The sequence below is a fragment of the Camelina sativa genome, chromosome 19, assembly GCF_030686135.1.
Source record: "Camelina sativa cultivar CO46 ecotype springtype chromosome 19, ASM3068613v1".
In the NCBI taxonomy this organism is placed as follows: domain Eukaryota; kingdom Viridiplantae; phylum Streptophyta; class Magnoliopsida; order Brassicales; family Brassicaceae; genus Camelina; species Camelina sativa.
In genome coordinates this window covers 554,732-581,567 of record NC_141898.1, presented here as the reverse complement: position 1 = coordinate 581,567, position 26,836 = coordinate 554,732, and the positions used below count along the sequence as shown (strand labels likewise).

General features: G+C 36.1%; 6 protein-coding genes, 2 non-coding genes and 1 pseudogene across 12 annotated transcripts; 7 read left to right on the top strand and 2 right to left on the bottom strand.

Moving 5' to 3' along the window:
• Nucleotides 1-324: 324 nt before the first annotated feature.
• On the top strand, nucleotides 325-2,846 carry LOC147920025 (uncharacterized). The gene is made up of 3 exons (XM_087500751.1): nucleotides 325-1,428; nucleotides 1,864-2,166; nucleotides 2,381-2,846. The coding sequence occupies exon 1, from the start codon at nucleotides 470-472 to the stop codon at nucleotides 1,424-1,426; it is 957 nt and encodes a 318-aa protein (XP_087356877.1). The 5' UTR covers nucleotides 325-469; the 3' UTR covers nucleotides 1,427-1,428; nucleotides 1,864-2,166; nucleotides 2,381-2,846.
• On the bottom strand, nucleotides 1,552-4,510 carry LOC104763817 (protein NRT1/ PTR FAMILY 5.9-like). The gene is made up of 4 exons (XM_010487199.3): nucleotides 4,190-4,510; nucleotides 3,848-4,065; nucleotides 2,745-3,283; nucleotides 1,552-2,657 (listed from the first exon to the last, which is right to left on the bottom strand). The coding sequence occupies exons 1-4, from the start codon at nucleotides 4,242-4,244 to the stop codon at nucleotides 1,763-1,765; spliced, it is 1,707 nt and encodes a 568-aa protein (XP_010485501.2). The 5' UTR covers nucleotides 4,245-4,510; the 3' UTR covers nucleotides 1,552-1,762.
• A 3,932-nt stretch (nucleotides 4,511-8,442) lies between these two features.
• On the top strand, nucleotides 8,443-10,495 carry LOC104763818 (protein transport protein SEC13 homolog A). Its single transcript, XM_010487200.3, has 2 exons — nucleotides 8,443-8,733; nucleotides 9,385-10,495. The coding sequence occupies exon 2, from the start codon at nucleotides 9,403-9,405 to the stop codon at nucleotides 10,309-10,311; it is 909 nt and encodes a 302-aa protein (XP_010485502.2). The 5' UTR covers nucleotides 8,443-8,733; nucleotides 9,385-9,402; the 3' UTR covers nucleotides 10,312-10,495.
• A 20-nt stretch (nucleotides 10,496-10,515) lies between these two features.
• Nucleotides 10,516-13,449, top strand: LOC104763819 (E2F transcription factor-like E2FF). 2 transcript variants are annotated; one of them, XM_087500750.1, is made up of 12 exons: nucleotides 10,516-10,779; nucleotides 10,885-10,991; nucleotides 11,087-11,154; nucleotides 11,269-11,321; nucleotides 11,432-11,509; nucleotides 11,619-11,672; nucleotides 11,817-11,898; nucleotides 12,090-12,169; nucleotides 12,285-12,357; nucleotides 12,453-12,514; nucleotides 12,615-12,975; nucleotides 13,138-13,449. In XM_087500750.1, exons 2-12 carry the CDS (start codon nucleotides 10,897-10,899, stop codon nucleotides 13,206-13,208), a joined length of 1,077 nt encoding a protein of 358 aa, XP_087356876.1. In that variant the 5' UTR covers nucleotides 10,516-10,779; nucleotides 10,885-10,896; the 3' UTR covers nucleotides 13,209-13,449. The 2 variants fall into 2 exon arrangements, with proteins under 2 accessions (XP_087356876.1, XP_087356875.1); XM_087500749.1 differs by lacking the exon at nucleotides 10,516-10,779 and having other exon boundaries at nucleotides 10,786-10,991.
• Nucleotides 13,450-15,805: 2,356 nt separating this feature from the next.
• Nucleotides 15,806-16,257, top strand: LOC104763821 (uncharacterized). Its single transcript, XM_010487203.3, has one exon. The coding sequence runs from the start codon at nucleotides 15,878-15,880 to the stop codon at nucleotides 16,193-16,195; it is 318 nt and encodes a 105-aa protein (XP_010485505.1). The 5' UTR covers nucleotides 15,806-15,877; the 3' UTR covers nucleotides 16,196-16,257.
• Nucleotides 16,258-16,569: 312 nt separating this feature from the next.
• LOC104763822 (uncharacterized) lies at nucleotides 16,570-16,869 on the top strand (annotated as a pseudogene).
• Nucleotides 16,870-17,160: 291 nt separating this feature from the next.
• Nucleotides 17,161-24,581, bottom strand: LOC104763824 (paired amphipathic helix protein Sin3-like 1). 4 transcript variants are annotated; one of them, XM_019241384.2, is made up of 23 exons: nucleotides 24,171-24,581; nucleotides 23,960-24,038; nucleotides 23,545-23,748; nucleotides 23,260-23,443; nucleotides 23,066-23,164; nucleotides 22,808-22,975; nucleotides 22,447-22,723; nucleotides 22,122-22,258; nucleotides 21,968-22,043; nucleotides 21,856-21,891; nucleotides 21,572-21,765; nucleotides 21,343-21,497; nucleotides 21,131-21,258; nucleotides 20,773-21,027; nucleotides 19,934-20,629; nucleotides 19,765-19,853; nucleotides 19,034-19,615; nucleotides 18,848-18,948; nucleotides 18,618-18,756; nucleotides 18,375-18,527; nucleotides 18,105-18,271; nucleotides 17,767-17,878; nucleotides 17,161-17,650 (listed from the first exon to the last, which is right to left on the bottom strand). In XM_019241384.2, exons 2-23 carry the CDS (start codon nucleotides 24,034-24,036, stop codon nucleotides 17,522-17,524), a joined length of 4,158 nt encoding a protein of 1,385 aa, XP_019096929.1. In that variant the 5' UTR covers nucleotides 24,037-24,038; nucleotides 24,171-24,581; the 3' UTR covers nucleotides 17,161-17,521. The 4 variants fall into 4 exon arrangements, with proteins under 4 accessions (XP_019096929.1, XP_087356870.1, XP_087356869.1 ...); XM_087500744.1 differs by having other exon boundaries at nucleotides 19,798-19,853; XM_087500743.1 differs by having other exon boundaries at nucleotides 23,960-24,041; nucleotides 24,171-24,564.
• Nucleotides 24,582-26,308: 1,727 nt separating this feature from the next.
• Nucleotides 26,309-26,386, top strand: LOC147920024 (small nucleolar RNA Z199). Its single transcript, XR_015591988.1, has one exon. It is a non-coding gene; the product is annotated as a small nucleolar RNA Z199 (small nucleolar RNA).
• Nucleotides 26,387-26,646: 260 nt separating this feature from the next.
• LOC147920023 (small nucleolar RNA R64/Z200 family) lies at nucleotides 26,647-26,737 on the top strand. Its single transcript, XR_015592004.1, has one exon. It is a non-coding gene; the product is annotated as a small nucleolar RNA R64/Z200 family (small nucleolar RNA).
• The last annotated feature ends 99 nt before the right edge of the window (nucleotides 26,738-26,836 follow it).

The following is a 26,836-nucleotide window of genomic DNA, read 5'->3' as shown; positions in this document are numbered from 1 at the left end:
ACGGGTAGCCCATTTAATTTGGAGTCAAACCCGCTAAGACAGCGGATCTAAACGGGTTAGCCCGTTTAAACCCGTTTATTTTTATAATGTTGATAAACGGATAATGGGCCGAAATTTTTATATACAGCCCGTTAAGGCCCGCGGGCTGTTAGCCCATTTTAACATCACTACCCCAAGCTTTACGCAAGCAGAGCACACAACACAGTACACTATATCCATAGAGGCACGTGATTAAACACGTGATGATCGTATTTAAATACCCAATGGGCCTATATTGTGTTACTGGGCCACCAGCCTATAACCAAATTGTGGGTCTTTCGGGTCGGGTCATTCCGGTTTACCAGGACACCGAGGTTCGAGTTTCTTCTGTTAAGCTTCAATGGCGGAAAACTCCAGATTTCCTCGAAAGAAGTCTGGTTCGCAGAGATCTTTGTAATTGGAAGATTGTGATATTCTGAGAATTGAAGTGATGGGTATATTGAGTTACGCCGTCGCCGGCGGTGGATTTGCAGTAATCGGAGCTTGGGAGTCACTCGACTCATCAAACCTGGATCCGAATCCATCTCCTGGTATTACTGATCCATCGATGGCACAGATCAGTCGTTCGTCGCCGAAATCTGTTGGATCATCTTCCATCCCCGTAGCTTTGCTTTCGTCTCTGTTTATAGCCAACTCGATATTCTCCTTCTTCAGCTCAATCGGATCCCACGATCGGGTCGGGTCGATGATCCAGTTACAGATCCTGGCTGTGGCAGTACTATTCCTAGTGTACGCCATACTAACATATCTGGTCAACTCCAAAAACGCAGTCTTTGTTTCTCTACCGTCTTCGATTACGACTCTGTTGCTTCTCTTCGGCTTCGTCGAGGAGTTCTTGATGTTCTACCTTCAAAAGAAAGACGTTTCTGGAATCGAGAATCGCTATTACGATCTCATGCTCGTACCCATTGCGATCTGCGTCTTCTCCACGGTGTTTGAGCTCAAATCTGACGCCAACAACACGCATCGTTTCGCCAGATTAGGTCGTGGGATCGGTCTGATTCTGCAAGGAACTTGGTTTCTGCAAATGGGTATATCGTTTTTCACCGGTTTGATTACTAATAACTGTTCGTTTCACGGGAAGAGCAGAGGCAATTTCACGATCAAATGCAAAGGACACGGTGATTTTCACAGAGCCAAAGCTATAGCAACTCTTCAGTTCAACTGTCACTTGGCTTTGATGGTGGTTTTGGCTACTGCATTGTTCTCTGTTGTTGCGAACAAGAAAGGTTATCTCCGTGAAGATCACTCGATATATCGGCCTCTCGGAGCTGAGATGGAGAACTTAAGTACTTTCACCCTCGATTCTGATGAAGAAGACGAGATTCGAGAAGAGGGACACGTTACTAAGGAAGCTGGTCTTAATGGAATCAGCTCACATGACTGAAGGTAGATACAATACAAATCAAAGTTTCAGACTTTTTATTTTTTTCTGGTTTAGTTTTTGTCCATTTTAGAAATTGTTGTTGGTCAATGGGAGGATAAAAATGATATGTAATCAAACACACGAGATAATAATAATGTTGAATCATTTGCATTTGATAGTAGAAGAGATTGTTTTTTTATGAATTAAGATCTTGTAGAGAACGGTTTTCTTCCTTTTCTTCATGGTTCGCTAGTTAGTTCTAAACCTACTACACTACAGTGTAATCTATCGTGGAATCTTGTGGCAAACAGTTATCTAAGTCTGACTGTGTCAAAGGAATCGAAGTTGGTCTTCTTTTCATTTAGGGGCTTCTTCTTTTGCATCGCCTTGATCACTGCTACTCTTGAAAAACTTGCATAGAACTATGTAGACAACAAAGCTTATTGTACTTGTAACAGCAAGTAGCCAGTAGTAATTGTCAAGCCGAGCTTTCGACATATCATCCGCAAACCAGTTTTGGCAGTCCCCTGTTGAGCTCGAGTAAGCCTCCACGACTGAGATCAGCGCAGCGCTCACAAAGCTTCCAACACCAAAAACGCTTGTGTAGAGTGCAAATCCCATTGTTCTCATTCTAACAGGAACCTCGCTGTAGAAAAACTCTTGCATACCAACGACAGTGAAAATATCCGAGATTCCCAAGAGGATATACTGAGGGAGCAGCCAGAAGATGCTCAGTGGGACGGTTTCTGGATCATAATCAGGTAAAGTCTTCATCTTTTGGCTTATGTCTAGTCTTTTCCTTTCGACTATTGCCGCTATAACAATGGCGATGATGGATAGAAACATTCCGACTCCCATTCTCTCCATCACAGAGATGCCTTTACCGTTTTTCTTGATTCTCTTGGTAATAGGTATCAAAATCTTATCGTATAATGGCATAAGAAGGATGATGGATAACGTGATCGTGCTTTGCAGGGTTGCAGGTGGGATTCTGAAGTTGGTCCCAATGTTTCGCTTCATAGTCATACCTTGTTTGGTGAAAAAAGTTGCTGGCAGCTGGAAGATAACCGCAAACATGAGAAGCATCGTCCATATGGGCAAAAGGCGAATCACTGACTTCACATTATCAAGCCCAGAGAAAACCGTTTTCAAGCTCTCCTCTTCTCCCAATCCTTTGGTGGTTGTTGAAGCAGCCTCAACGTCTTTGGTCTCAGTGCTATCATCACAGTTACAGAGAGGCCTCTCTTGTAGCCTACATAAACAAGAACCGGTCATCATTAGCTAACAAAACGTAAAAGACTAATTAATTTCATAACATATCGTGTTTTTTGGGACTTACTCAAGCTCCATAGCATCCAAATCTTTCTCATCTGCAAGTGTATATATGTTTTTCTTCGTCTTCACTACTCTCCCTTGAATGAATTTAAGGATCTTCTCAAAAGGTGTAGTAGTTGTTTTCATCTTCAGACCACCACCCGAAGAATAAACATAGATTCCGCAACCCGACAAGAACATCAAGATCAGTAGGAACATTGCGATTCCGGGAATAGCAAAACCGAGAACCCAACCAAAAGTGTCTTGAATATAAGCCATGACTGTGACACCCATAAGGCTTCCGGTGCAGACGCCAAAGTACCACCATTGGAAAAACTGAGTCTTTCGGGTAGCTTTAGCCTCCTTTTGATCACCCGAGAAAAACTCGGAATTCTTATCAAGGTCGTGGTCAAGCTGGTCTGCACCAAAGGCTTGAAGAGAAGGGTTTAGAACGCCTAAACCGATTGAGACAAGACATAGTGAAGAGTAGAGAAAACACGTAGAGATCGTCTTAGTAGCTGAACGTGACCCAGCAAATGCTGTCCATGTCAATCCCACTAGCCCCTTTAAAAGAAAAAGAATAATTAGATTTTTTAAAAACTTCGAAAATATATAACAAAGGAAAAAAAATCAAATTTCCACTAAGCTAGCTTTTTCGCCAATAAAACCCATTATGTGCACTATTTCAACATTATAATCAAAATTCCATTATCATCAACCCAACTTTTAAAAGGGAGACATATATATATATAAACACCATTACTGGTAAAAGAAAATTCTAATCGGACGATGACCCAATGTCTAATATTTAAAAACTTATTAAGATAGTCTACTTGAACGATTCTTAATTCGGAAAATGACCCAAAACCTAACGTATAACTTCCTTAGATCCTCTAAACCATATTTTCTTGCGCAAGTTAATACCCATATACATATATAGACATCTATGAGAAGATCAAAATATAGTCCAATTCTAACCCAATTACAGACTTAGATAAATAAAAAATAAAATTTTAGCTAGTGACCTAATAACTAAATAAGCTCTACCTAGCTCATCGCCTGACCGTTTTTTTCTAACAGTGGACGAGAGTTTTAGCACTTTACATAACATGCCTTTATTATACTTACCACAAAGTAGACAGAAGAAGAAGCGAGGATAGTGAAGAATCTGTCCCAATAAGTATCAGCCAAAGGAGCAGAGAAGAGAGGCAGCATAGAAGTGAAACCAGCCCAAGTGTTAACTGTTTTAGCTGCTCTTGAATTACTCATCTTCACTACATCTGTTAGATATGTCACTAAGTTTGATGCAACTCCTTTGAATGCATATCTCTCCATTCCCGCAATCACTATTCACAAAAAAAAAAGTTTATAAGAAAGAAAAGAAAGTTTAAGCTTTAGTTTCATATGTGAAGTTTGAATCTTTGAAAGTTGAAACAAACAAACAAAAGAGTTAAGGATAAAATCATTTACCTATGAGAAGAGCACATGACTTGCTAAGTCCTCTTGTCTTCTGTTCTAAATCCATTAGAGACTGACTGTCTTTATCTGTTTATTGTCTGTGTGGGTAGTGTAGAGAGAGAGACAGAGAAGGGGAGAAAAGATGTTTGGTTATTTTGTTGTTGTACATGTAAGAAGAGAGTGGAGATTTATTAAGGTTATTGTTGATGATTTGTGAGATTGATTTTCGTATTTATAAAGACTTGAAATCATACGAGTAAAAAGAAAACAAAAATCATTAGCTTTGGGGTATTTGGGAACTTCCATTAATGGCAGAGATTAATTTCCATACTTGGAATTCCTATATCTTATACATAATATTAAATAGTTTTTTTTTTTGTGCAACCACATAATATTAAATATTTATTCCCTTTTTTTGTATGTATAGATAGGTGTGTATAGCTAGGAGTATTAAATATTTCTTCCCTTTTTTTTGGCCATTCTGCAACCAGGTTCCTTTTCAATAAACCGTTACGCTAACCTTTTTTTTTTTTTTAAATATAATCATAACATCAAATATAATCCAAAAATATTCCGGTGGTATACACCGTTACGCTAACCTTTTTACTACTCGTTTTACTCTTTCAAAGAAACTACTCTTTATGTGAAAACATTATACACAAAATTCCCTTCTATGTTCTAAGAAAACCCAGACCGTCTTGGAAAGTAGTAAAAAGGAAAAGGAGAAAAAAAAAAGTCCAGAAAATAATAAGTTTGCTGATTTGTTCTATTTATAATCAAACACTAAAAAAGTCTAGAAAAAGAGGGTTGATCGATTTTACAAAATAAATCAAATTTTACAAATACGTCGAAATAATGCAATTGCATGCAGTGTATAATCACTAAAATGGACCATCCATTAGCGTTTCTTTTTCTATCAGCTAGCTAGATTGAATCCATTCGTGTACAGTACATATATGAAAAAAAAAAACAATAATTAAAGTTTATCTTTTTCGTTTATTTTTGGCGTATATTGATTTCTTTTTCTATACATCATTATATATATATGTATGTATGTATATATGTTCTTAATATACTTGTTTGAGTTTTTCTTTCACAGGATGTGAATTCATTTCGTGATTAGTATTTAAGATGATTTTTTTTGGGGGGGTTTGTTAGAATTCCAAATCAAAAATTGGAAAAAGTCTAAAGTGTAATATAAATGAAAGGGAGTAGTAATCCATTTTAATGGCAATTAATATTGAGGTGAGACCACATGATCACATTAATAAGATTACAAAAAAAAATAATACATGAAACATAAGTTAGTGGAAAATGATTTTTTCATAATTTCTTAAAAATTCGAACAAAGTTGAGTTACAACTTACAAATTAGGTTATCCCGAAGAAGTTACAAACTTACAAACAATACAAGTAAATTATGTCGTCATGTAGGTATCATGTGGCGCGTTTTGTGAATAGGCGAATACATGAACAGAACACGTGTGCTCTATAATGTGCCAAGCGTCGTATATAAGTATATATAACAACGGATGCATATAACTGTTGTGGCTATCTAAGTACGGAATTTTATATTAGTTAAAGAGATATGTTCTATAGTTGTGAAATTAATTGTAGTCGAACGTTTAGTATTAAATTAGTAAGGAATTACCTGACGACTTCTTAGATACCTTAATTCGTAAATTAAAAAAGTGTTCCTGAAGAACAAAGATTAAAAGTGTGCTATTATCCTTTAACAACTTTTTGGCTTCATTGACCGACTTTGTGGGATAATATGTCTTTTTCTTTTTCAATTAAATGAAATCTATATTTTTATTTCATTAAAGAAAAGAAAATGATCTTTGAAACATTTCTGTCAAGTATGTATGTGTAAGTAGTATACTTGAGACTTTCTTTTTAAAATTGGTAAAGAAACGCGTATATACAAACCTATGTAATTAACGTTGATATATATAATTCCATTCATAGAGATAGGGTGGGTTTTAAGAGAGGAATGAGATCGAATTGTTAAGAGCAAAAGTGTTACCTAGACGCGCTCTCCAATGAGCCATGATTCGAATAACTGATGCAAATATATTTGTCCACCGATCGAATTGCTTTAGTTTGGCCTTAAACCCATGGTCCTCCGTCCTCAATATCCAACGAGTTGGCAAACCAGGACTCGTTTTCTTTTTTCCGTCACACCTCGGATTGTTTGCAATTTCTTTTGTTTATATATATATTTTGTTAGATTAGATCTCTGTTACCAGGCACGAAGAATGAAATACAAAGAAAACAAATAAAACTCTTACAATGGGATTTTACGTAAGAAAACTAAAAAGTGAGCAAAATTTTGAAAACTTAAAAGAGAGCTAGATATATACGAATTTCTTATTTTCTTGCTTATGAAAGTAGCTATAACTTTATAAATAGAACTGCTGTGATAGGTAGGAATTAAACGTGTCAATAAAAGTTGAAAGATAGTAAAGAGAGTGGTTCTCTGAAAAACTAATTTTCCGGTATACGTGCAGTGCCAGCTTAGCACATGTGCCGAGGGTGCAATACCACAGGGTCCAAGCAGGGCCGGCCGGGAGGGGAAGCAACCCAAGCGAAAGCTTAGGATCCCAAATTTTTTTCATTTTTTTCTCTAGTAATTAAGGCCTTTTTTTTATGATGTAGATGTTGACAATATATATATTTAGAGTTATCTTGGTAACGAAAATATTTTGACATTTTTTATAATATTTAAAAGGATAAATATAACTCTTAGTAACTTATATAGTACTAGATAGTAAATCATCTATTTGTCAAACAAAACAAAATCATATGATTACATTAGCTTTTCTATAATATACCACCGGCCATCTTTTATAACATATAAAATTGAAAGTAACGTCGATGACATGATAATATTTATGAATATAGATGATATTTGTGCACATAGCATAAGTAAAAATTAGTTTTCTATTTCTATTATTTTTCTCTTTGGGTCAACAAATAATTTAGACTATACCTGCAATATATATATGTAGTGTACTGTGTACCCCACGCTATGGTGGTTTAGTGAGATGGAAATCATTTTGGTCTACAAAAGGAGAATGGGAACAGATATAACACTGTCTAGTGTCTACTACATGAGAAAAGGAAAAATTATTTCATCTTCATTTACGAACCTTTTCTAACCGAAGTTTGTAAGTTGCTAATGACGACAGAATAATGCAAATATTCTCAGCTACAAAAAAACATCAATCCATGAATGTTTTTCCTTTCATATGCATCAACAAAATAAGATAGCGACACCTCTGCACGATTATTTTTTGGTTAAATTTTGAATCAAATATTTGTTATTTGTAATCTCATTCAACCAACTGATCTTGATCGACTGTTTAGCACCATACAAAAGAAAAAAATCACGATCGATTTATTACGTTTTCTGAACATTTTTTAACATTTGACATTATATTGATTGAAATTTAAGGTATATATATATACATGTTATTTATTAAGATCTTAATTACGAAATTGAAATCCGATCCAGAAAAGTGCCGGAATGCATAATAACGTAATCTTTATCTCGTACCTGATCCTTATCTACGTGTGGTACGTAAACTCGCACTTAACGGACACATGTTTGTTCGACACCTACATATGAATACTTACAAAGTTGCATTTATTTAATATAAGTCATGTGATAAAACACTTACAAAATCTGTATTGATCTGGTGCTAAAAGGGTTACTTAACTATCATATAGACATAAAATATGTAAATGCTTAGTTATTCACGAACATTTTAAGATTAGACTCATTAGAGTACGATTAATTAATGTTATGGTGCCTTTCTACACGACATTAATTATAGGCTCCAAGTAAGTATTTAAAATGACCAAAATATTACCTTTTTAAAAGTTATACTTTTTTTTTTTTTTTTACAATATCATTCTGACTCTTATATTAGAATTATTAGTATTATATGTTAATGTTTGGTATAAATCTGACACCATTTAAACTTGTGCTACCTTTCCATACTGAATCCAGTCTCCAAGATAAAGTTTTTAAAAAAATATAAGACCAATTAAAAAACAACATCTTCTAAAACATCTCCTTTATAGCAAATGATCAATGTCGACATACGCACCGCTTGCCATCTCTAATCTATCGATATGTTTGGTATGAATTGTGTTTCTCCCCAGAGGTGTTTTCTCCATGATTCCAAAGAAAGACCTTTTTTTCTTTCAGACATTCTTTTTTGTCCTCAACTAAATTGGTTGTTATTCTCAATAATACAGAGTAAATCATATTGAAGGCCCAAAACCATATATTCGACGGCCCATAATTTGAAGCATAATTACTGTATTCTCACTAATCTCTTCATCGACCAAAATTAATAAGGCTTTAAAGGAAATTGTTGATAAGTAAGTAGGGGCACCGTTGTCATTCCACGAAGCAGGGGTATAATCGGTAATAAGGAAGACACAACACAAGCTCGCCCCTCTTTCGGTTTCTTTCTCTCGCTCTCCAGCAGAGTATCAGATCTGGGTTTTGTAGACTTCGAAGGAAGAAGATAACTCCGTTACCAGGTTCGTATCTCCTTCTTCTCCGGTGTTGTTTCTGGGTTCCTAGCTCAGTTCAGATTAATGGAATTGTACATCTGTGGGGAAAGAGTTAACAATTATTAGGAGGATCTACGATTTCGAATTCTCTTTTTGATCTAGTCAATTTTTTTACTTGAGCTCCTGCGATGGTTTACAGAACTACTTATGTTACGATTTAAGCGCTGTGATGTTGAATGGTCTATGGTGATTTTGTTGAATAAACGCTTATAATTGAGGTCTGAGTTTGTCCAAAAAAAAAAAAAAAAAAAAATTGAGGTCTGAGTATAGATCGAATCATGCTTTTTTGCTCTGTCTCCTTTTGATTGTTCAAATACATATCATCCGTGTGCTTACATGTCTTGGTTGTGATAACTTGCTAGTTGTTCTGCTTAGTAATCAATCAAACATACTCAAGGTTGATGGATTGCATTTCATAGTTTTGTTTCTATCGTGTCCTAATTGAAATTTAGAGGTTCTTAACCTGTTTTACTCTGGTTGGTTAACTAATGCCTCAAACCTGTAGAATGAACCCGTTAGCTTTTTTTTTTTTTACTTTTTATAAAATCCGCATCATAGTTTAAGATGTTTTAGTGAACCTTATCATTATGTTGGTTGTTTTTTGCAATGCGGAAACAGTGAAAGCATTCAGGAAACATGCCTCCCCAGAAGATTGAAACTGGTCATAGCGACACTGTCCATGATGTGGTCATGGATTACTATGGAAAGCGAGTGGCTACTGCCTCATCTGACTGCACTATCAAGATTACCGGAGTAAACAACAGCAGTGGATCACAGTCTCTAGCTACCTTAACCGGTCACCGAGGTCCTGTCTGGCAAGTCGCTTGGGCGCACCCAAAGTTCGGTTCGCTCCTCGCTTCATGTTCCTACGATGGGCAGATCATACTATGGAAAGAAGGTGACCAGAACCGATGGACACAAGCTCATGTCTTCACTGACCACAAAGTATCAGTCAACTCTATCGCTTGGGCTCCTCATGATCTCGGACTCTCCTTAGCTTGTGGAGCATCAGATGGAAACATATCCGTTTTCTCAGCTAGAGCTGACGGCGGTTGGGACACAACAAAGATCGACCAAGCACACCCGGTTGGAGTCACTTCAGTCTCGTGGGCACCAGCTACAGAACCAGGCGCACTCGTAAGCTCAGGTATGCTCGAACCGGTTTACAAACTAGCATCAGGTGGGTGTGACAGCACGGTGAAAGTGTGGAAATTCTCCAACGGGTCATGGAAAATGGACTGTTTCCCGGCTCTTAGCAAACACACAGATTGGGTGCGTGACGTGGCATGGGCACCGAACTTGGGTCTCCCAAAATCAACCATAGCAAGTGGTTCAGAAGATGGGAAAGTGATCATATGGACAACAGGGAAAGAAGGGGAGCAATGGGAAGGTAAAGTATTGAAAGATTTCGAGACAACAGTGTGGAGGGTGTCGTGGTCGTTGACGGGTAACTTGTTGGCGGTTTCGTATGGGAACAATAACGTAACAGTGTGGAAAGAGATTGTTGATGGAGAGTGGGAAGAAGTGACTTCCGTTGAGCCATAATAGATTTGGGTTTGTATGTTTGTACTTTTGCTTTGTGGTAATATCAAAATATCAAAATGTGGGGTTTCTTCTGTATACATTTTTCTAGGGACCAGTTTCTCTCTATACGTTGTTTCTCATGAATATGTGTACTATTTTTTATCAGACTCTTAACGATTGCAAAAAGAAATGTATCTTCAACTCATCCACCAACTTGTTTTAGCCAATGTGATTTTGTATGTAAAGTTATTAAAAATAGATTTTGCGAAATTTTGCCGCTGGCGCTTAAAAACAAGGATTTTTTCGGCTAGACAACAACAAATTGACGTAATGACCCTTTCGCATCAGCGTTTATAGCGTGAGGAGCGAGGGTAATTTCGTCAGGGATAGATAAAGAATAAAGTAAAGGCGATGGATGTATGAACTGAAGAAGCGCCTAGATTCGTAATTCGAAAATCTAAAATCTTCCCCCCCGCTTTGCCCAAAAAGGTTTTTTTTTTTTACGAAGTCACGCTAAAGCTCTGTGGAAAGAAATAAATAAATATCCCAGAATTTTTCATCTTTCTGTGTCTCTATTTTTTTTTTTGTTCCTAGAGAGAAGAGAAGATGTCATCATATGCGATGGTTTCTCAAGATGCGGAATCGCTCGCTCTGCAAACTTACAGCCGCAAGGAGAAATCCCTAGGGCTTCTCGTCTCCAAGTACTCCTCTCTCTCTCTCTCTCTCTCTCTCTCGAGATTTATTTTTATTTTGGTTGGATTTTATTTATGTGTGTAATTGATTGTGTACGATTCAGTTTTCTGAGACTGTATAACCGAGACGATGCAGATCTGATTGGTCTCGATCACGCCGCTGGCAAATTAGGTGATTTTTTTTTTTTTTTTTTTTAATTCATAGGCTCAAATCTAAGTCCAAGAGTAAGAAGAACACAATAATTTAGGGTTTTAACGGAGAGAAACACATATAATTTTTTGGCAGGAGTTGAACGCCGCCGTATATATGATGTCGTCAATATTTTGGAGAGCATTGGGGTTTGTTTTTTTTTCTAGGTTAATTTTATTTTAATTTTTCTAGGTTAATTGAGCTTAGCTCATTTCACCCTTTAGCTGATTCGAGTTTGTGGTCTTACATACTCACTCAGATTGTGGCAAGAAAAGGGAAGAATATGTATTCCTGGAAAGGTTTTAAAGAGGTTCCTCGCTCTCTAGATAAACTCAAGGTACTTGATTTTAATTGAATGTTGTTGTTGTGTCTCTATTTCTTGTTCTTTTAAAAAAAGCTTGAGAATGGTTCTGAAACTAGTCTTTGGTTTCTTTTCTTGTTTACAGGAAGAAGGAATGAGAGAGAAGCTTTGTATCTCAAGTACCAACAACTCTGACAAGGTTTTTTATATGATCATATTCATATTCTCTCTTGCTGTTTTTTTCAAAGATTTCTTCATGCTCATCTTTAGAAGAATGTTACCTGTGAATGTCATGGCTCATCTTGTCTCTTTAATTCTGATGGAACGTGATTTTCTGTAACAGGTTTCAGATGATGTTCAAAGAGAAGAATCTTCTTTCAGCTTAACTCCTGATGATCAAGAAACCTCATCATCCTCTAAAATCGGTATTCTTCTCTTTTTTTTTTCTAGTGCTTTGTTATGTTAGGAGTACTATCAATATCTATCTTCTTGATTCTGAATAAACAAGTTTTGTTTTTGCAAATAATGCTCCCTGTTACGAAAGTGCTACTTGATAAAATAAAAGTTTCGAGGATAAGATTTTGTTCTAGGAGCTAACTTTTAGAAAAAAAATTAGTTTCATTTGCAGACCAAAGGAAAGAGAAATCTCTATGGCTTCTCTCGCAGAACTTTGTGAAGATGTTTCTCTGTTCTGATGTAAGTGAATGAATAATTTGATTTGATTTGTTATCTCTCATTTGGCTTCTTACACAAAATATTCAAATCCCTTTTTATAAACAACTCACACTTCTGTCTGCTGCCTTCTCTTCAGGATGATCTCATCACACTTGATAGTGCTGCAAAAGCCTTGCTGAGCGACTCTCAAGATCCAGTCCATATGAGAAGTAAATCTCTAGTTCCTGTTTTGGATCTTTTTCTGATCTCTATTATCACATACATAGTGTCATTAACCAACCCAATTTCTGAAACTGATTAACAGCTAAGGTTAGACGACTTTATGACATTGCAAATGTGTTTTCCTCGATGAATTTAATTGAGAAGGTAAGAGAGCTTTGTTCCTAAGCCAATACATTAACTTTGAACTTACAAAAATTTCCATTATTTCATCTTTTACTTTTTTTTTTGTATGCTTTTGCTACAGACTCAAATACCAGAGACTAAGAAACCAGCATACAGGTGGTTGGGCTCCGAAAGCATAGCTGAGACAGGAACAAGCTTATTCAATTCCGATGAACCGAAGAAACGGGTATTTGGTACAGAGATCACAAACTTGAGAGCCAAAAGAAACAAAACAGACTGTTCATCAAACGGCAAGCAAATTGGATATAAGAAACATGACGATGCAAACACAGAGCAGGAATCGAAACCAGCTGCAAGTAAGTATGTGTTTGGCCCATCCTTCCCAACAGGAGCATCTAAGAAGAACGAATATGTCAGAAAGGGAAGGTTACAAGAGATCGAGAGCCTTGCTTCAACCTACAAACCACAGTATTGTAATAAAGGTAACAACCAAACTCAAATCGTTACAGAAGCATGTTAATAATAATAAACCTGCATTCTTGATTCCATTTGGCTTCTGTGAGATCAAAATTCATGGGGTCTGTTCATATCTGAAATTCAAAACATAACTGAGTTTTGGTTTTGATAAATGTCGTTTGAAACAGAAATAACTAGTCTTCTTGGACATTTCACGGAGACTTGGAAGAGATGGTATGCAGAGCTTGATCGGAAGTAAATAACATTACTGAGGTAGATGATTCGTTTGGGGTACATGAGAGAGAGAGCACATAACTCTATCGAACATAGCTTTAGTCTTTTTGCCTTTAGATCAATGGAAGAAAACAAACAGTATTAGTAAGGAACAAAGTATTGTTACTGTTAATAAAGAAAGTCACATCCCCTGTATTTTTACCGAGCGACTTTGGTCTAATTGACTCAGTTGACAGTTCTTTCCTTAACTTTAATATTCCCTCTCATGATTTGGTTGGTTTGGTATCACTACAATTTTCAATGTCAGCATGTTCTGACTTTTGTTCGTTATGTGACATATTAACTATGCAAGCGATTTGTTAAAAGAAAAAAGTGAACTAACAAGTAACAATATTGGTTTTAATCTTGGAAAAACTCGAATTTTGCATTCATCATTTTAGGATCAGTTGTTGATAATAATATACAGGCTCCAAACTTAATGTCGCATTCCTAGTATTTCTAGCAATGCTGTCTGCTGTTCTGGGTGGTGTAGCGCAGGAGTCATGGACGGCCCTTTTTGGTACCCTCTATTACTTCATCTCTGCCATATCTCTCGTCAATTCCCACTGCTTGGCTGCTGATCATTCTGAATTTCTGAACAACAACGGCGAGAACGCCAACGCCAACGCCGTCAGCAACCCCTTCTTCCAGTTTCCTCTTCTTCCAGTTTCACTCCCCCATGTGCATTCTTGTTATAGTTGTATATCACTGCTTCTATCTCTGATTTTGTAGTAACAACTTACTGGAATTCTATTTGCTTGAGGTTTGTTTAGTAGTTTGGAAATGAATGTCATATGGAATGAAAATACATTTTTCATACAGTATAATATACTGGCACCAAATGTAAATCTTGTATGCATTTTTGAAAAATTAATTATTTATTTCGTTATACTAGTGAATGATTTCTTATTATTCAAATTGGAGATGATTTGTTTTATCAAAAAAAAAAAAAATGGAGATGATATCAACTTGTATGGATTTCTTACTTTTTTCTGTCGATGATTTTTCCTTGTTAGCGAATGATTTTTTTCCCTATAAATGCAGAAGAAATTGACTATGTATATGAATATGCATGCATTAGCATATTAGTCAAACAGATATATATATGAACTTGCCAAAATTATTATATTTTATAGGCAAACTTTCCTCTGATGTATATAGAAAAAAAAAAAGAATAGTCAAAGTTTCTTCTTTCTACAAGAGATTACACACTACAAAACTCTTTATTTATATATTCACCCAAAATAAAATAAAAATCTCAACTCCACACAGTTTGAACCACCAACACTCTATCTGAAAATATTCAAAAACATGGAGCTAAAACAAACAAAAGCGATATTTTACTTGTTAACCTTAATCTTAGCATTGATTACTGTGCGACCATCGAAAGCAGCTCCGCCGATTGTTTATTGTTCGACGACGAGGATAGACAGAGAGGATGGATGTTACGCTGCGTTGAAATTAGCGGCGTATAGAGATTATAGATGGTTATATAAAGACTGTTGCAAAGCAGTATACGCAACATCTCCTGACGGTTGCTTCTTGAAAGTTAATTCTGATCTTGCTTTACCAATTTTTGTCTTCAAAGATATTTGTAAGGGCGTGAACCCTCCAAAGCATCGTTTATGAATTTTTGACTCATGTGTTTTTTCAATGATATGATAAAGAGATAAATGATATTATTATTTTGTTTTTTTTTGCCATGCATATTCCGCTAGAAAACCACGTTGACACTTGTTTGATTAGCAGAAATCCACCAAGTAAGTAATGTTTAATTTCAAGTTTACTCAAAACGGCAAATATACTAAATTTTTTTGTGTTAATCCGTTCATTTTAGTGTTTTACATCAAAGATGGATACAAATGATTACTTAAAAAATATTGACTGTAAATTCTCCCAAGTATATGTAAGTAGGTAAAAAAACAAATAAATACACTTTTCGAATTTTTCGGTCAAATTTTTATATATAAGAACGTTCCCTATACATCAATATCATACTTCTTTTCTATTTATATAGGAAACAATAATATCTCTATACACAATCCAAAACCCACGAAACCACTATTTTTTTGGGTAAAATTGAAAAAAATACTTCTGTCGAAGATGAAACAAAGAACAAAGTGATGTTTTTCTTGTTAATTAGCCTTAACTTCAACAATAATTTTCATACAATAGGAAGCCCAGCCGAATTCGAACCTATGTTCAACTGTTCAACAACAACGATAGATAACTACGTCAGAGGCACATTTCCGATGGCTATCAAGAATTTGTTGCAAGGAAGTGTTCTCATAAGCTTACTATATACTAATATCTTCATAAGCATTTGTATTACTACGTCATTAGTTTTTTTTATTTTAATCATTTTCTCTCTTTTGTTATTTGTTAACCATATAATAAGGTAAGTCAACTCTACCATATAATTTTCTAACTTTGTCTCTTTGAATGTCTCATTTTATTGAGGTCTCATTGGTCAAACAAAATAAATAAGGAAACTTTCCTATTATTTTCTTATAGTCAAAATTTATTCCTATATATATATATATATATAATTCCCTCTATACAAATTATTTTCTATTTATTTACTGAAAACAAAGATATCTCACCACAATCCAAACCTCAAAACCTCTTTTTATTTTTTGTAATATCTTATCGAAAATGAAACTAAAACAAACCAGAGGGATGTCGTTGTTCTTGTTAACCCTAATCTCAACATTGGTTTTCCAACCATCAGAAGCTCGTCAAAATCCAAACCAAATATGTACGAAAGAACAGTTGTCGCCAATGGTTAACATACCAGGATGTTATGATGCGGTGAGATTAGCAGCGGAGGCAGACGTCAGATGGCTATCAAGAGATTGTTGCAGAGCTGTGAAAATACTTCCTGATTGCCTATTGATTGCCTTTCCTCGCAAAGTAGCTTTAAATACAGGTATCTTCAAAAGCATTTGTGTTGGAAAGTTCCCTCCTGCATAAATCTTATGATTTGTGTGTGTTTCTTTTCAATATTAATAAAATAGATCATATTTCCTTTTAAATTTCTGGTAAGAAATTCGCAAACAATCATATTTATGTCTCTCGAATGCTATTTTTTTTTTTTTTTTGCAGTATATACTTTTTAATCAGAAAACAAGAATAAAACAAAAAATAATAATATTCGTACTTCGGTTATAATTTATATAAGACCATTCAATAATAATATATCGGTTAAACTAATTATGTCTAAAACATAAATAAGTTAGCCAAATAGTTATTAAATATGTAGCTTTTTACTAAACAATACAAACTCTCTATAGTTTATACTGTATATAAACAAACTTAAGATCTGATCTGTTGTTGTAAAACATAAAATGAAACCAAAGCAAACCAAAGAGATGTTCTTCTTATTGATTGAGAGTTTCAGCTTTGATTTTTCGACCGTCAGAAGCTCAGTTAAAAACGAGCATATGTTCGAAAAAAACAGACAACGCCAATAGCTAAGGTGCCTGGATGTTTTGATGCCGTGAGGTTAGCTAAGGCTATCAAGACTTTGTTGCAGAGCAGTGAAAAAACTTGATGATTGCCTCTTGCTTGTTTATCCCGAGAGAGCTTACAATACTTGTATTTTCAAAAGCATTTGTTTTCAAAAGTTCCACAAATCATTTTACTAATTTTCCTAAAGCTATTACACGATGTACGTAATCGAAATTTGGTACCTCTACTTGTCTAATTATTATTTTGTTGTTCTCAGTTCACCAAAAAAGTTGTTTTTCTACAGCTCAGTCACTATCTCGACGTCAATATTGAACACATATATACGGCACGCCCTAAAAGATATCTCTACTTTTAACAAAAAATAAAGATACACAATACAGAAAACATTTTTTCAGTAAATTAAGAATCACCACCAATATTTCTAATTGATTTCTTAATCTTGAAATTTGGAGTAGATGAAGAATACGTTTTCTTTTGGGCCTATCTAAATATATTAACCAGTGCTTCCCCATATTTACAACAACAATCTGCTCGAGACACACACACACTACATTTAACACTAACAGACTTGACACTTGAAACCTAAAACCAATACACGATACACATAGTAACACTAAACCACCATTGTTCTTTTCATGGTTTTGTTGCCCATTCTGTGCATCTCTCTATATCTCATCTTATATAATCAGCTTAGTAAGAAATCTGAAGACCAAAGTTGGGAACAGTTGCAGACAACTTGACTTGTGTGACTTTTGTCGGTTTTACCTTTCACTTGTGTGCTGTTGGAGTAAAAGAAACAAAGAAACGCAAGAGGAAGCTTCGTTGTTGTCATCTTGAAGCTGAGAGAAACCTATGGAACCTTTCTACTCTATCTTTGTTATGTTGCAATAACTGTTCCGTCCTCTTTTTCTTCTTCTTTCTGTGAAAGAAATCCTCTGTGTCCAAGACGTATGAGATCTACAAAAGGCGCATATATATTGAGTAAGGAGAAGCTTTTGCATAAAGAAAGATGAACTGGTAGAAATCGGTTTTAAGTGGATTGGTTGATAATTTTTAAACTTAAAATATTTCACCTTGTAAGACGAGCAAGACATCTTGCACTCCAAGCCATTTACTACATCGACACCTTCCATAGCTTTACAGAGTGCTGCAAGATCATACAAGCCAGTGTATGGACGCAGGTTCCTGCCACAGCCAGATTTGGTTTAAATAATTAAGTATCATCCCAGATTGGTATCCTGGACAGATTTCAGTAGTGAGAAAAAAGAAAAACAAACCTATCTGCGAGCGTGTCAACGAGATAGAATCTACCATTATAATGTATTTTCATGAACGTAGAGGTTTATGCAAAAGTCTAACGAAGCAGATGAAAGACAAAAACTCATTTTGAGTAATTCAATAAGATTGATACCTTTGTAACACAATGTTATGTCCCTCCTCTTTTTTCACTGATGAGGTGGAAAGAAACTCAGCTTGCATATAACTTGCAAATGTGGGATCCACAGAAACTGCATAAGCTTCTGGCTTCTCGATTATGCTATCCATAAGCTGGATAGATAAACGTGATGGCGAGGGTGACTGCATATGAATTAAAAAAAAGCAATTAAGTTCCAATTGAACACGAGTGACCACATTGATGTATGAAGTACCGGGAGACATAAGAGAGTCACAAGGTTCATACACATTCCAACCGATAAACATTTTCCTCGTGCAGGAGAACCCTGGCATTTTCATAATACACCGAGTCCATAACCCTTCCAGGTTTCCGGGATTTCTCATACTCATACAGCTGAAGCAGCTTATTGTCCATCTCATCAGCTACAATAGCTTGAAGCTGCAGATGAATAATATTTGAATACCACAGGGAATGTAAGATATGTTCAAAAGCAAATAGTAAGTCTTACCACTAGTGTCAGTAAATTACCTGCTTAACCAATTTGTATATCAGCTTGTCTAACGTGAATAACATATATGACTGATTCCCAATAATAGCTCTGCACTCATCCTCAAACTTCGAAGTTTCAGCTGATCCATCAAGCAAGCCATACAAAACCTTCATAAACCTGTACACCATACATATCAGTATTTGATGGGAAAAAAGTATTGGAATATATCTATATAGACTTGTTGAAACAGTTGTACAAAGGAAGGTACCTCGCATAAGGATCTAGGGAATTGGGATCCTTTGAGTTTTTCGATTTCAGTTCACCGCCTGAGCATTTCCTTTTTGCAGACAAAATTCTCTCGTACAGGATCTGAAAATGCACCAGTTTATCTTTGCTAGAGAGTAGAAACTTCAATAAAAATTTTGGTAAAGATCATATTAAACGATGCACTCACTTGGTGAAGCCTAAAAAGAACATAAAAGTCGTCATTCCCATAGAAAACTCGGGAATCTTTAGTCCTCTCATCGGGTAAAACTGCTGCTACATGCTTTGAAAGGGGTCTGACAGACAAGAGAACACGTTCTGACTGCGGAACCAACTCAATGTCTCCTTCAAGGAGATGTGGATCCATTCCCTCCGCTTCCCCTTCACTCTCAGCTTTACCATCATGCTCACCATCTTCCTCCTCTCTGTTTTCGTCCTGTGAACATTCGTCTCCACCAGATTCAGTTCCAGATGCATCCTCACCACCCTCGGAAGCATTTTCACTATCATCATCATCAGCATCATCCTCATTCTCTACTTCAGCATCTGCCTCTAGTTCAGCTTGTGCTGAATTCTCTAATTTGGATGTCGACTTCACCCCAAGATCTTCGTAAACACCAAAGTTGTCTTCGATATCACCATTCGGTGACAATTCCCCTTCCTCCTTCCCAATTCTGGACGGACCTTCGGGTTCATCAGAATTCCCAATACGTTTAGAAGAATCTGATTTTATTCCATTTGCCAAAACTATCGAATTACCAACATCACCTCCCTTGTAAAATGAAAGGACCGTTTAGCATGGTCAGAAGAGTCCAGAAATGTATAATATATAAAATAAAGCACATTTTTACTTATTCCACAGGGTCCCATAGTACCTAAGGTGAATATAAATATGTTACAACGAGCAATTGATTGTAGTACCTGAGTCGAATGAACAGTTTCAATGATGTCTACCTTAAGCTGTACATCACTGAGGTTGTTGCTTGGTTTGGCTTCAATCTCATGTGAACCTGAATTGTAAAGTAACAAACATCAACACAAATAGACAAGCAGCATAAATTTATTTAATTAGTTTGCATATGAAAAGTACCTGCCAAATTATCCTTTCCTACAACATCATGATTGTTTTCTCCCACACTTGGGATTGATACACTCGAGGTGACTGCTTTTTCGCTAATATCCATCGGGAGAGCCATTCCAAATCTTTCCTCGGCTCCATTTCCAGTCTCTTGTTCTATCTGGGGTCTCACAGCAGAACAGGTAGCACCATCTCTGTCGGCCGTATCAGCATGTCTAGGATTTTCTGTCCTTGTCAAATCCTTACTTAACAAACCAATCCCACCATGTTTGGATGCCACAGATGAACCATTCTCATCTCCATTGGCAGTAGATTTTAGTTTCCTGAAAGCCAAATTTGCTGTGTCTGCTACAGAACTCAAAGCAGCCTCCCCGTTAATAGATGTACTGTGATTCCCATCAAGAGTGTTGGGTTTTATTACAACATCTTCAACAAGATCTGTGCCCTTGGCCCGTGGGGGAACACCCAGAACTGCCTCAACGAAATTTTCCCAAAGCCTCAAAACTTTACTGAGCTGCTCTTTTGTAGAACATAACTCCTCACATGAAAACTGGACTAGTTTGTACAGGTCTTCATGAATAGCTCTGTTGAAATACTCGTATTCAAGATTAGGATTTATGGGTTGTCTGTAACCAGCAGAAATACACAATAGAACATCATCCTCATTCTGAGACTTCTCTTTCAGCTCCTTAATTTCAGCCACCAATGCTGGTTCACAAAACAAGAATAAGAACATAAAATAGTGAGAAAGGGAAAGGAGGAAGGAGTAGCACTACCAGATGATTGTAAGCAACAAAACAGAATAAAGGAAATAGTTGAATATAAATTTCGAATTCTATAAGTCTACTTACATTTTGCACTCAAGTTCTTTGAATCTTGTTGCTTGAAATAGAAGCTGCGGTGATCAAGTGACTTGTAGTGGTTTTTCGCATATACGTTTGCCCAGACCTTATCAAAATCTTCACGGCATTTCTTCCATTCATCTTGTTTCTGCTTTAAACGAGTAAAGACTACAGGAAGTGCGGTGGCTGGATTCTTATGTAATATGTCTATCACGTCAAGACCATGGTCGCCATAAAGTCGCTCAATACACCTTAAATTTAGGGCTGTGAATATGTCAATAAGAAAATGGCAAAGTTAAGAACCAAACATACGAGGGCACCAAAATAAGGGAAGAGAGAAGATATAAGCCCAGAAAAGCATACAGACCCGTGAAATGGTCTTCGATCCTGAAGGAGCCAGAAAAACTAATCTTCTTCTCTGTGATGATATTCAACAAAGTTTCTGCACTTCTGGCCGCAGACCTCACAGATTCCAGTAACATGTCCAACTCAAATCTGATATAAGCAGTAATTAACATAAAATACCAATTACTTGTAACTAAAAAATGTACATTGTCACACATATATCCATATATATACCTATCATCTTCGCATTTGAATAAGCTCTCTTCATATTGGTTTCTGCGCATGTGCTTAAATGAATAATCTTCACTTCCTGAGGTGACAGATACCCAATGATCATTTAAAACCTCAGCTCCTAGCTCCGATTTCTGACTTGCAGTTGGTATCGGATACTGCAAATTAAATATTATAGTAAGTATTATCTAATGAACATGCTAAAAATGCAAATTGGAAAAGCTCTAATTACATCCGCAGGCAGAAGCCGGTAGCTAGGAGTGCAACACTCGCAATCAGAGAGATCGAGCTCCTGAATAGATTTTCCCATGTACTCCTCTTTGTATTGCTCCGTTTCCTTAACAGCCTCGAGGTCAGGCTTATGGTCTCTGTCTTTCTCTTCCACCTTCATTGGCCTAGATAATTGTTCTTCGCTGCTGAATGATTCTGCCGGATGTGTATCAGTAATGTCAGTACAAAGTGGGAAGGCAAGAGACAATATTATTCAAAACCAAGGAGTTTAAAATAGCAGCATACTTTTGCTCATAACACCAGCAAGGTGCTGAAATCCATCTGCAAAAAAGAATGACCCTAAGAAAGAAGAAGATTGCTGACAAAATTTTAAAAAGAAAATAGGTAATTTAAATACCAATACTCTCACACCGCTCGAAGAACTGGTTGAACTCATCCATCAGATCAGGAAATTTCCCAAGAAGATCAGAAACCTGAAAGAAAATGAATGGAATTTAACACAAAGACAGAGCGTTACCACAAGATCAACCCCTGATCAAAAATTGCCATACCAAAGTCTGCAGATCCTTCCTTTGGACTATTCCATTGCTAAACATATTAAGGAACTTCAGGAATGTCTGATAATCATCTTGACTGCATAATCTCTCCTTGACTTTCTCACAGAAAACAAATGCTTGGTTGTACATGCCTAACATAAAGAAAGAAAATATCTTAGAAAACAGAAGCAGATTCTTTGCACCATAAAAATACCAGACGGCCAAAATTGGATGACAAATTCTCTCTTGTAGAGAAAGAATTAAGGTGTCCACTGTTTTGGGACCCTGGAAATTAGAAAAGGGACCAAAATAAGCATATGCTTGACAGGAGTTAACTTACTTTTCAAATTGTCTTTCTCAGAATGTGAAGCAACACCAGAATAGGCTTCAAGACCTTCAGCTCTTCTGGACGACTTCCTTTTCCCAGGAAAATGGTGTAGGTTGTCTTGCTCTGCTTCTCTATCGTCAAAATCACGGCCTCTCCTTGCCCTGTGCTCCTTATCAACACGCTTCCGCTGCTCTCTTTGCATCTTCAGCATCGATTTATCATCCGTAATGTCATAACGATCAACACTATAATCAACACGGGAAGCAAAGACCCTTTCTCGTCTACGTTCCTGGTGATAAAAGATGTAGTAGGCACAAAGTTGAGGTACCTGACAACAAATGGAACAAGTAAAAATATGAAACAAATACCATACCTTATCCACTTGCATTTGACGAATAAGAGGAGGGCCTGATCCTCGGTCATTGTACCGTTGGGCCTGACTCCGGCTATGCTGCGCTGCTGAATGAGATGGCAAAGACGCTGGCAAAAACCTAGTAAACCCCTCAAGCAAATCCAAGTGCCCCTCAAAGAGAATAGATACCTAGAGCACATATAATTGAAGGTTAGAAAATGTTCGAAAAAGTTTGGAGTAGGCATTACAGGAGAAAATGTTCGAAAAAGAGTATATTACCTCATTGTAAACCTCACCAATTTCCTTGTTCTCCTTTCGATACATATTCAAGATTTCCAAGAAAGATTTATAGACGTGTTCATCGTGCTTGAATCGCTTCTGCAGTGACAAAAAAGAAACTCGTACATTGAGACACTAGGTACGTGTAAGGGCAACTTAATAAGAGAAGTATAAGAGCAAAATTTCAAGAGGACCTTAGTTTTATTCACAAAATTGATGGCTTCTTCGAATTCAACAGTCTTCTTTGGCAGAGGTTCGTCTTCCTCAATAAGCGTTATTTCATATCCCTTTGGCAAAAAGGTGTTGAATCCATATATCAAATTGTTATGTCCCTTAAACAATTCCTTAACTCGTGCAATGACACCACCTGTGTCGGTTCTGCAAATGCAAGACGAATAAATTAAATCCGATACCACCTATATGAAAAGTCTACAACCTCAACAATCTCAAGTAGATAGAAAAGTTAAAAAAGACCTTACCTTTGAGCCTTAAAATCTTTCATGACCTCAAGGAACCTGTCATATTTCTCCCTTTGATCTTGAAACATCTCTTTTACATCCCTCAGGTAAGACAAAGCATCATTGGTTGTCAATTTCTGATTAGTAATATCCCCAGCAGCAATTCTACCTCCTACTCCTTCTTCTTCGGTGTCACCACGGCCAGGGACCGGAGATTGTCCAAATCTGCACCAAAAATAATCTCTAATCAATCAATTCAATAACTCAAATTCAATAACTTGATTCTAACAGATTCTTTCACTCTCCATGCAAAATTGAAGAAAACCTAATCTCCACAAAACAGAACCAAGATCAACCAAATCACATCAAATGAGTAATCAAAATTGAAAACCTCTGTTAAAACAATTTGAAGTGACCTAAAATTTTAGAAACTCACAATTCGCCACGAGAAGAGCCCAGAGGACGTTTAAATTGAGACCCAGAGGCATATATATCATCTCTTATCCGCTTCATCGCTGCTGCCCCAAAAACAAAAAATGTCAAAATTTAAATCATTACTCTTAAAATTTAACGAAATCAGAAGATAATTAAGGGAGTAGGGACTCAAAATTCCCGGCGAAACTTTTTTTTGTATGAGGGAGACCTACTTTGTTGCAATCTAGATTTTTTTTTCGCGAGAAACCAAGTGTAGTAGATGAAATCAGATACTCAGATCTCTTAAACGAGAACAGAAATCGGAAGATGAAAGCAGTTTGATCATCGGCTCGGCGGCAACCATACACAGAGAGAGAGAGAGAGGAAAATTCCGACGAAAGTTCAAATTCTCCGGTGTAATAGAGTTGGACCCGATAAGAAATTGCGGTTGAGAAGAAGAAGAGGAGAATCGAAAAGGAACGGAGGAGACAGAGAAATTGGAAGGAGTTTTAAGCAGCCAAAAAGGGCAGAGAGAATTTTCGAATAAGGCAGAGAGAGAGAGGGATTTTGTTTGCCTTCTTCCTCTTGAGAAGGTTCGTTCGATGTTTCTCTCTTTTTGTCTGCGTTTTTGCTAAAATTGGTTCAGAGATTTTATTATTTCCCCTTATTCTTCTGGCCCGTCAACAAATATCTATTGGGCCTTTATTATACATTGGGCCCCTTTATATTTTGTCTCAATAACTCTTTTTTTTTTTTTTTTTTTTTTTGTGTATCATCGAGAACTCTTCACTTTTTTAGTATTCGAACAAAATTGATATCGCAAGAAGAGAATTGTGATGAATGAAGTTTTTATATAACAGGAAAATATATATTTACAAATTTGTGTCAAGCATTGACATATCTAAACCAAATAAAACAAAAAAAGATAAATTATGTACGAACTGAAGAACAAATACAATGTCGAAAAAATGATGATAAACCACAACCAGGTTTGTTTGGTGTAGAAGATGATATATCTGGTCCTCTACGTATCTCGGAAAAATATGCTGGTGATGATGAAGAAGAGGACGAAGAACTTGATGATTTCCGTGATGGAGTTTTATCTTCAAGATCATTATTACTATTATCTCTTCCTGATTGTTGACATGTGTCTTCTTGATTTTGATGTGTTGTTGTTCCATTTTTGAATTGATCACTCCAAATACGACCTGAAGAACCTTGGCGTCGGAATGAAACTGCTGATCTTTGTAGCGTTGTCATTACTAAATAGTAGAGATCTTTCAAGCTTTTTTAAAAAGATTAACTCTTTGGTAGCAAAGCTATTTTATTCCACCAATGTTCTATCATGCGTACGTATGATGAAGCTATTGAAAAAGTGTTTGAACTTTTTTTAGAGCTTTCAAGTGTTTGTCATTTTTTGTTTAAGATAAAATGGATAAAATTAGTTGAGTTTGAAATTAGATTTTATCCGGTGTTGGATTTTCTGCAAACATGCTAAATTAAGCTAAAGTTTAAATCTATCACACAAAAAGAATATTAATTTTGATATTTTCTTCCATTAAAGTCGGATCTAATGAATTTCAGCCTTAAACAGATGTAGAGATTTGTGAGCAAAGTATTTGTCAAAAGTACATATATTAGTTCTTTGGTATTTCTTATATCTAAGCCAATATTAAAATTTAAAATAGTTGACATTTTAAACCATAAGCAAGAACTAGTTGTTAGAAAACAAAATGATCCCCCAGCAATAGTCGTCGACAAAGAATGTTTGTGCAAAAGCAAACATTTCACGTGGCTCGTGTAAAAGTGACTCGAGAAGACGTTGATAAATCTCCCACACTACATGAAACGAACACGATAAGTATATCTCAAGAAGAAATTAGGAAGAAGCATCACCATATAGCCAACCACTGTACTTGCAATATATCTGTTTAAACTTAACAAAATCAAACCTAAGTTGTAACTTTATCTATGTAAGTTGGAATGTAGGATCTGCAAAGTGTAAACTTATCGTGTAGTGTGAATGTTTGTTAGGTTGGGTTGGTTTGGTTCGGTTTACTTTGTACCAGCTTTAAATTGGAAATAATTGAGGATTGTTCGGGGGTTTTTAATGGGTCATAGAGGTTATTAAAATTGGGCCTTCTGAATAGCCCATCATCACTAGGGTTTCCTCGTGAAACCTGCGATTCGCCGCCGTTGGGAACCTTTATATACTAACCACACACGTATTTTTGAAGACATCATCTCTTACAGACGACACAACTCAGTTTAGGGTTCTCTGTTTTGATCTTCAAATCTGTTATTCTGTAGATCCTAGGATTTCGAGTTTTGGTTTTTTAAGCTCTCCTGTTTGTAGATAGGGTTAAAATTAGATCAGGTGATGAATAAATACTGCAACAATATGATGGAGAAATCTTCATGATTCTTAGTATTTAAGTCTCTGATGATCTAATTCGTTTTTAATCAATCCCCTTTTGTTTAGCTTTGTTATCGTGTTCTCAATTTGCTCTGTCTTCTTTCTGTTTTATTCGATTTGTATTAGCGTATTAGATGATGAAGCGATAAAGAAACAAGAGATATGATGATGAACAAGTTGGTCCGTGTTTCAGATTAACCGTGACCGAAACTTTTCATAACCAAACTCTGATCTCTTACTTATCCTTTTTTGATTTTTAATTTCAGTTTCCGTTTTGGTAAATTTATCATATTCTTCTGCTGTGATGAATTTATGAGAATTCACATGTCAGACTTCAGAGATTCTTGTAATCAATGAGAATAAACTCATATTTCTGAGCAGAAGATTAATGATTTTTATAAAAGAGTCAGACCATATTGATACATGACAAGTAGATTGCTCAGAGAAATTGAATCTCGACTACTTTCGTGAATAAGTTTTGCA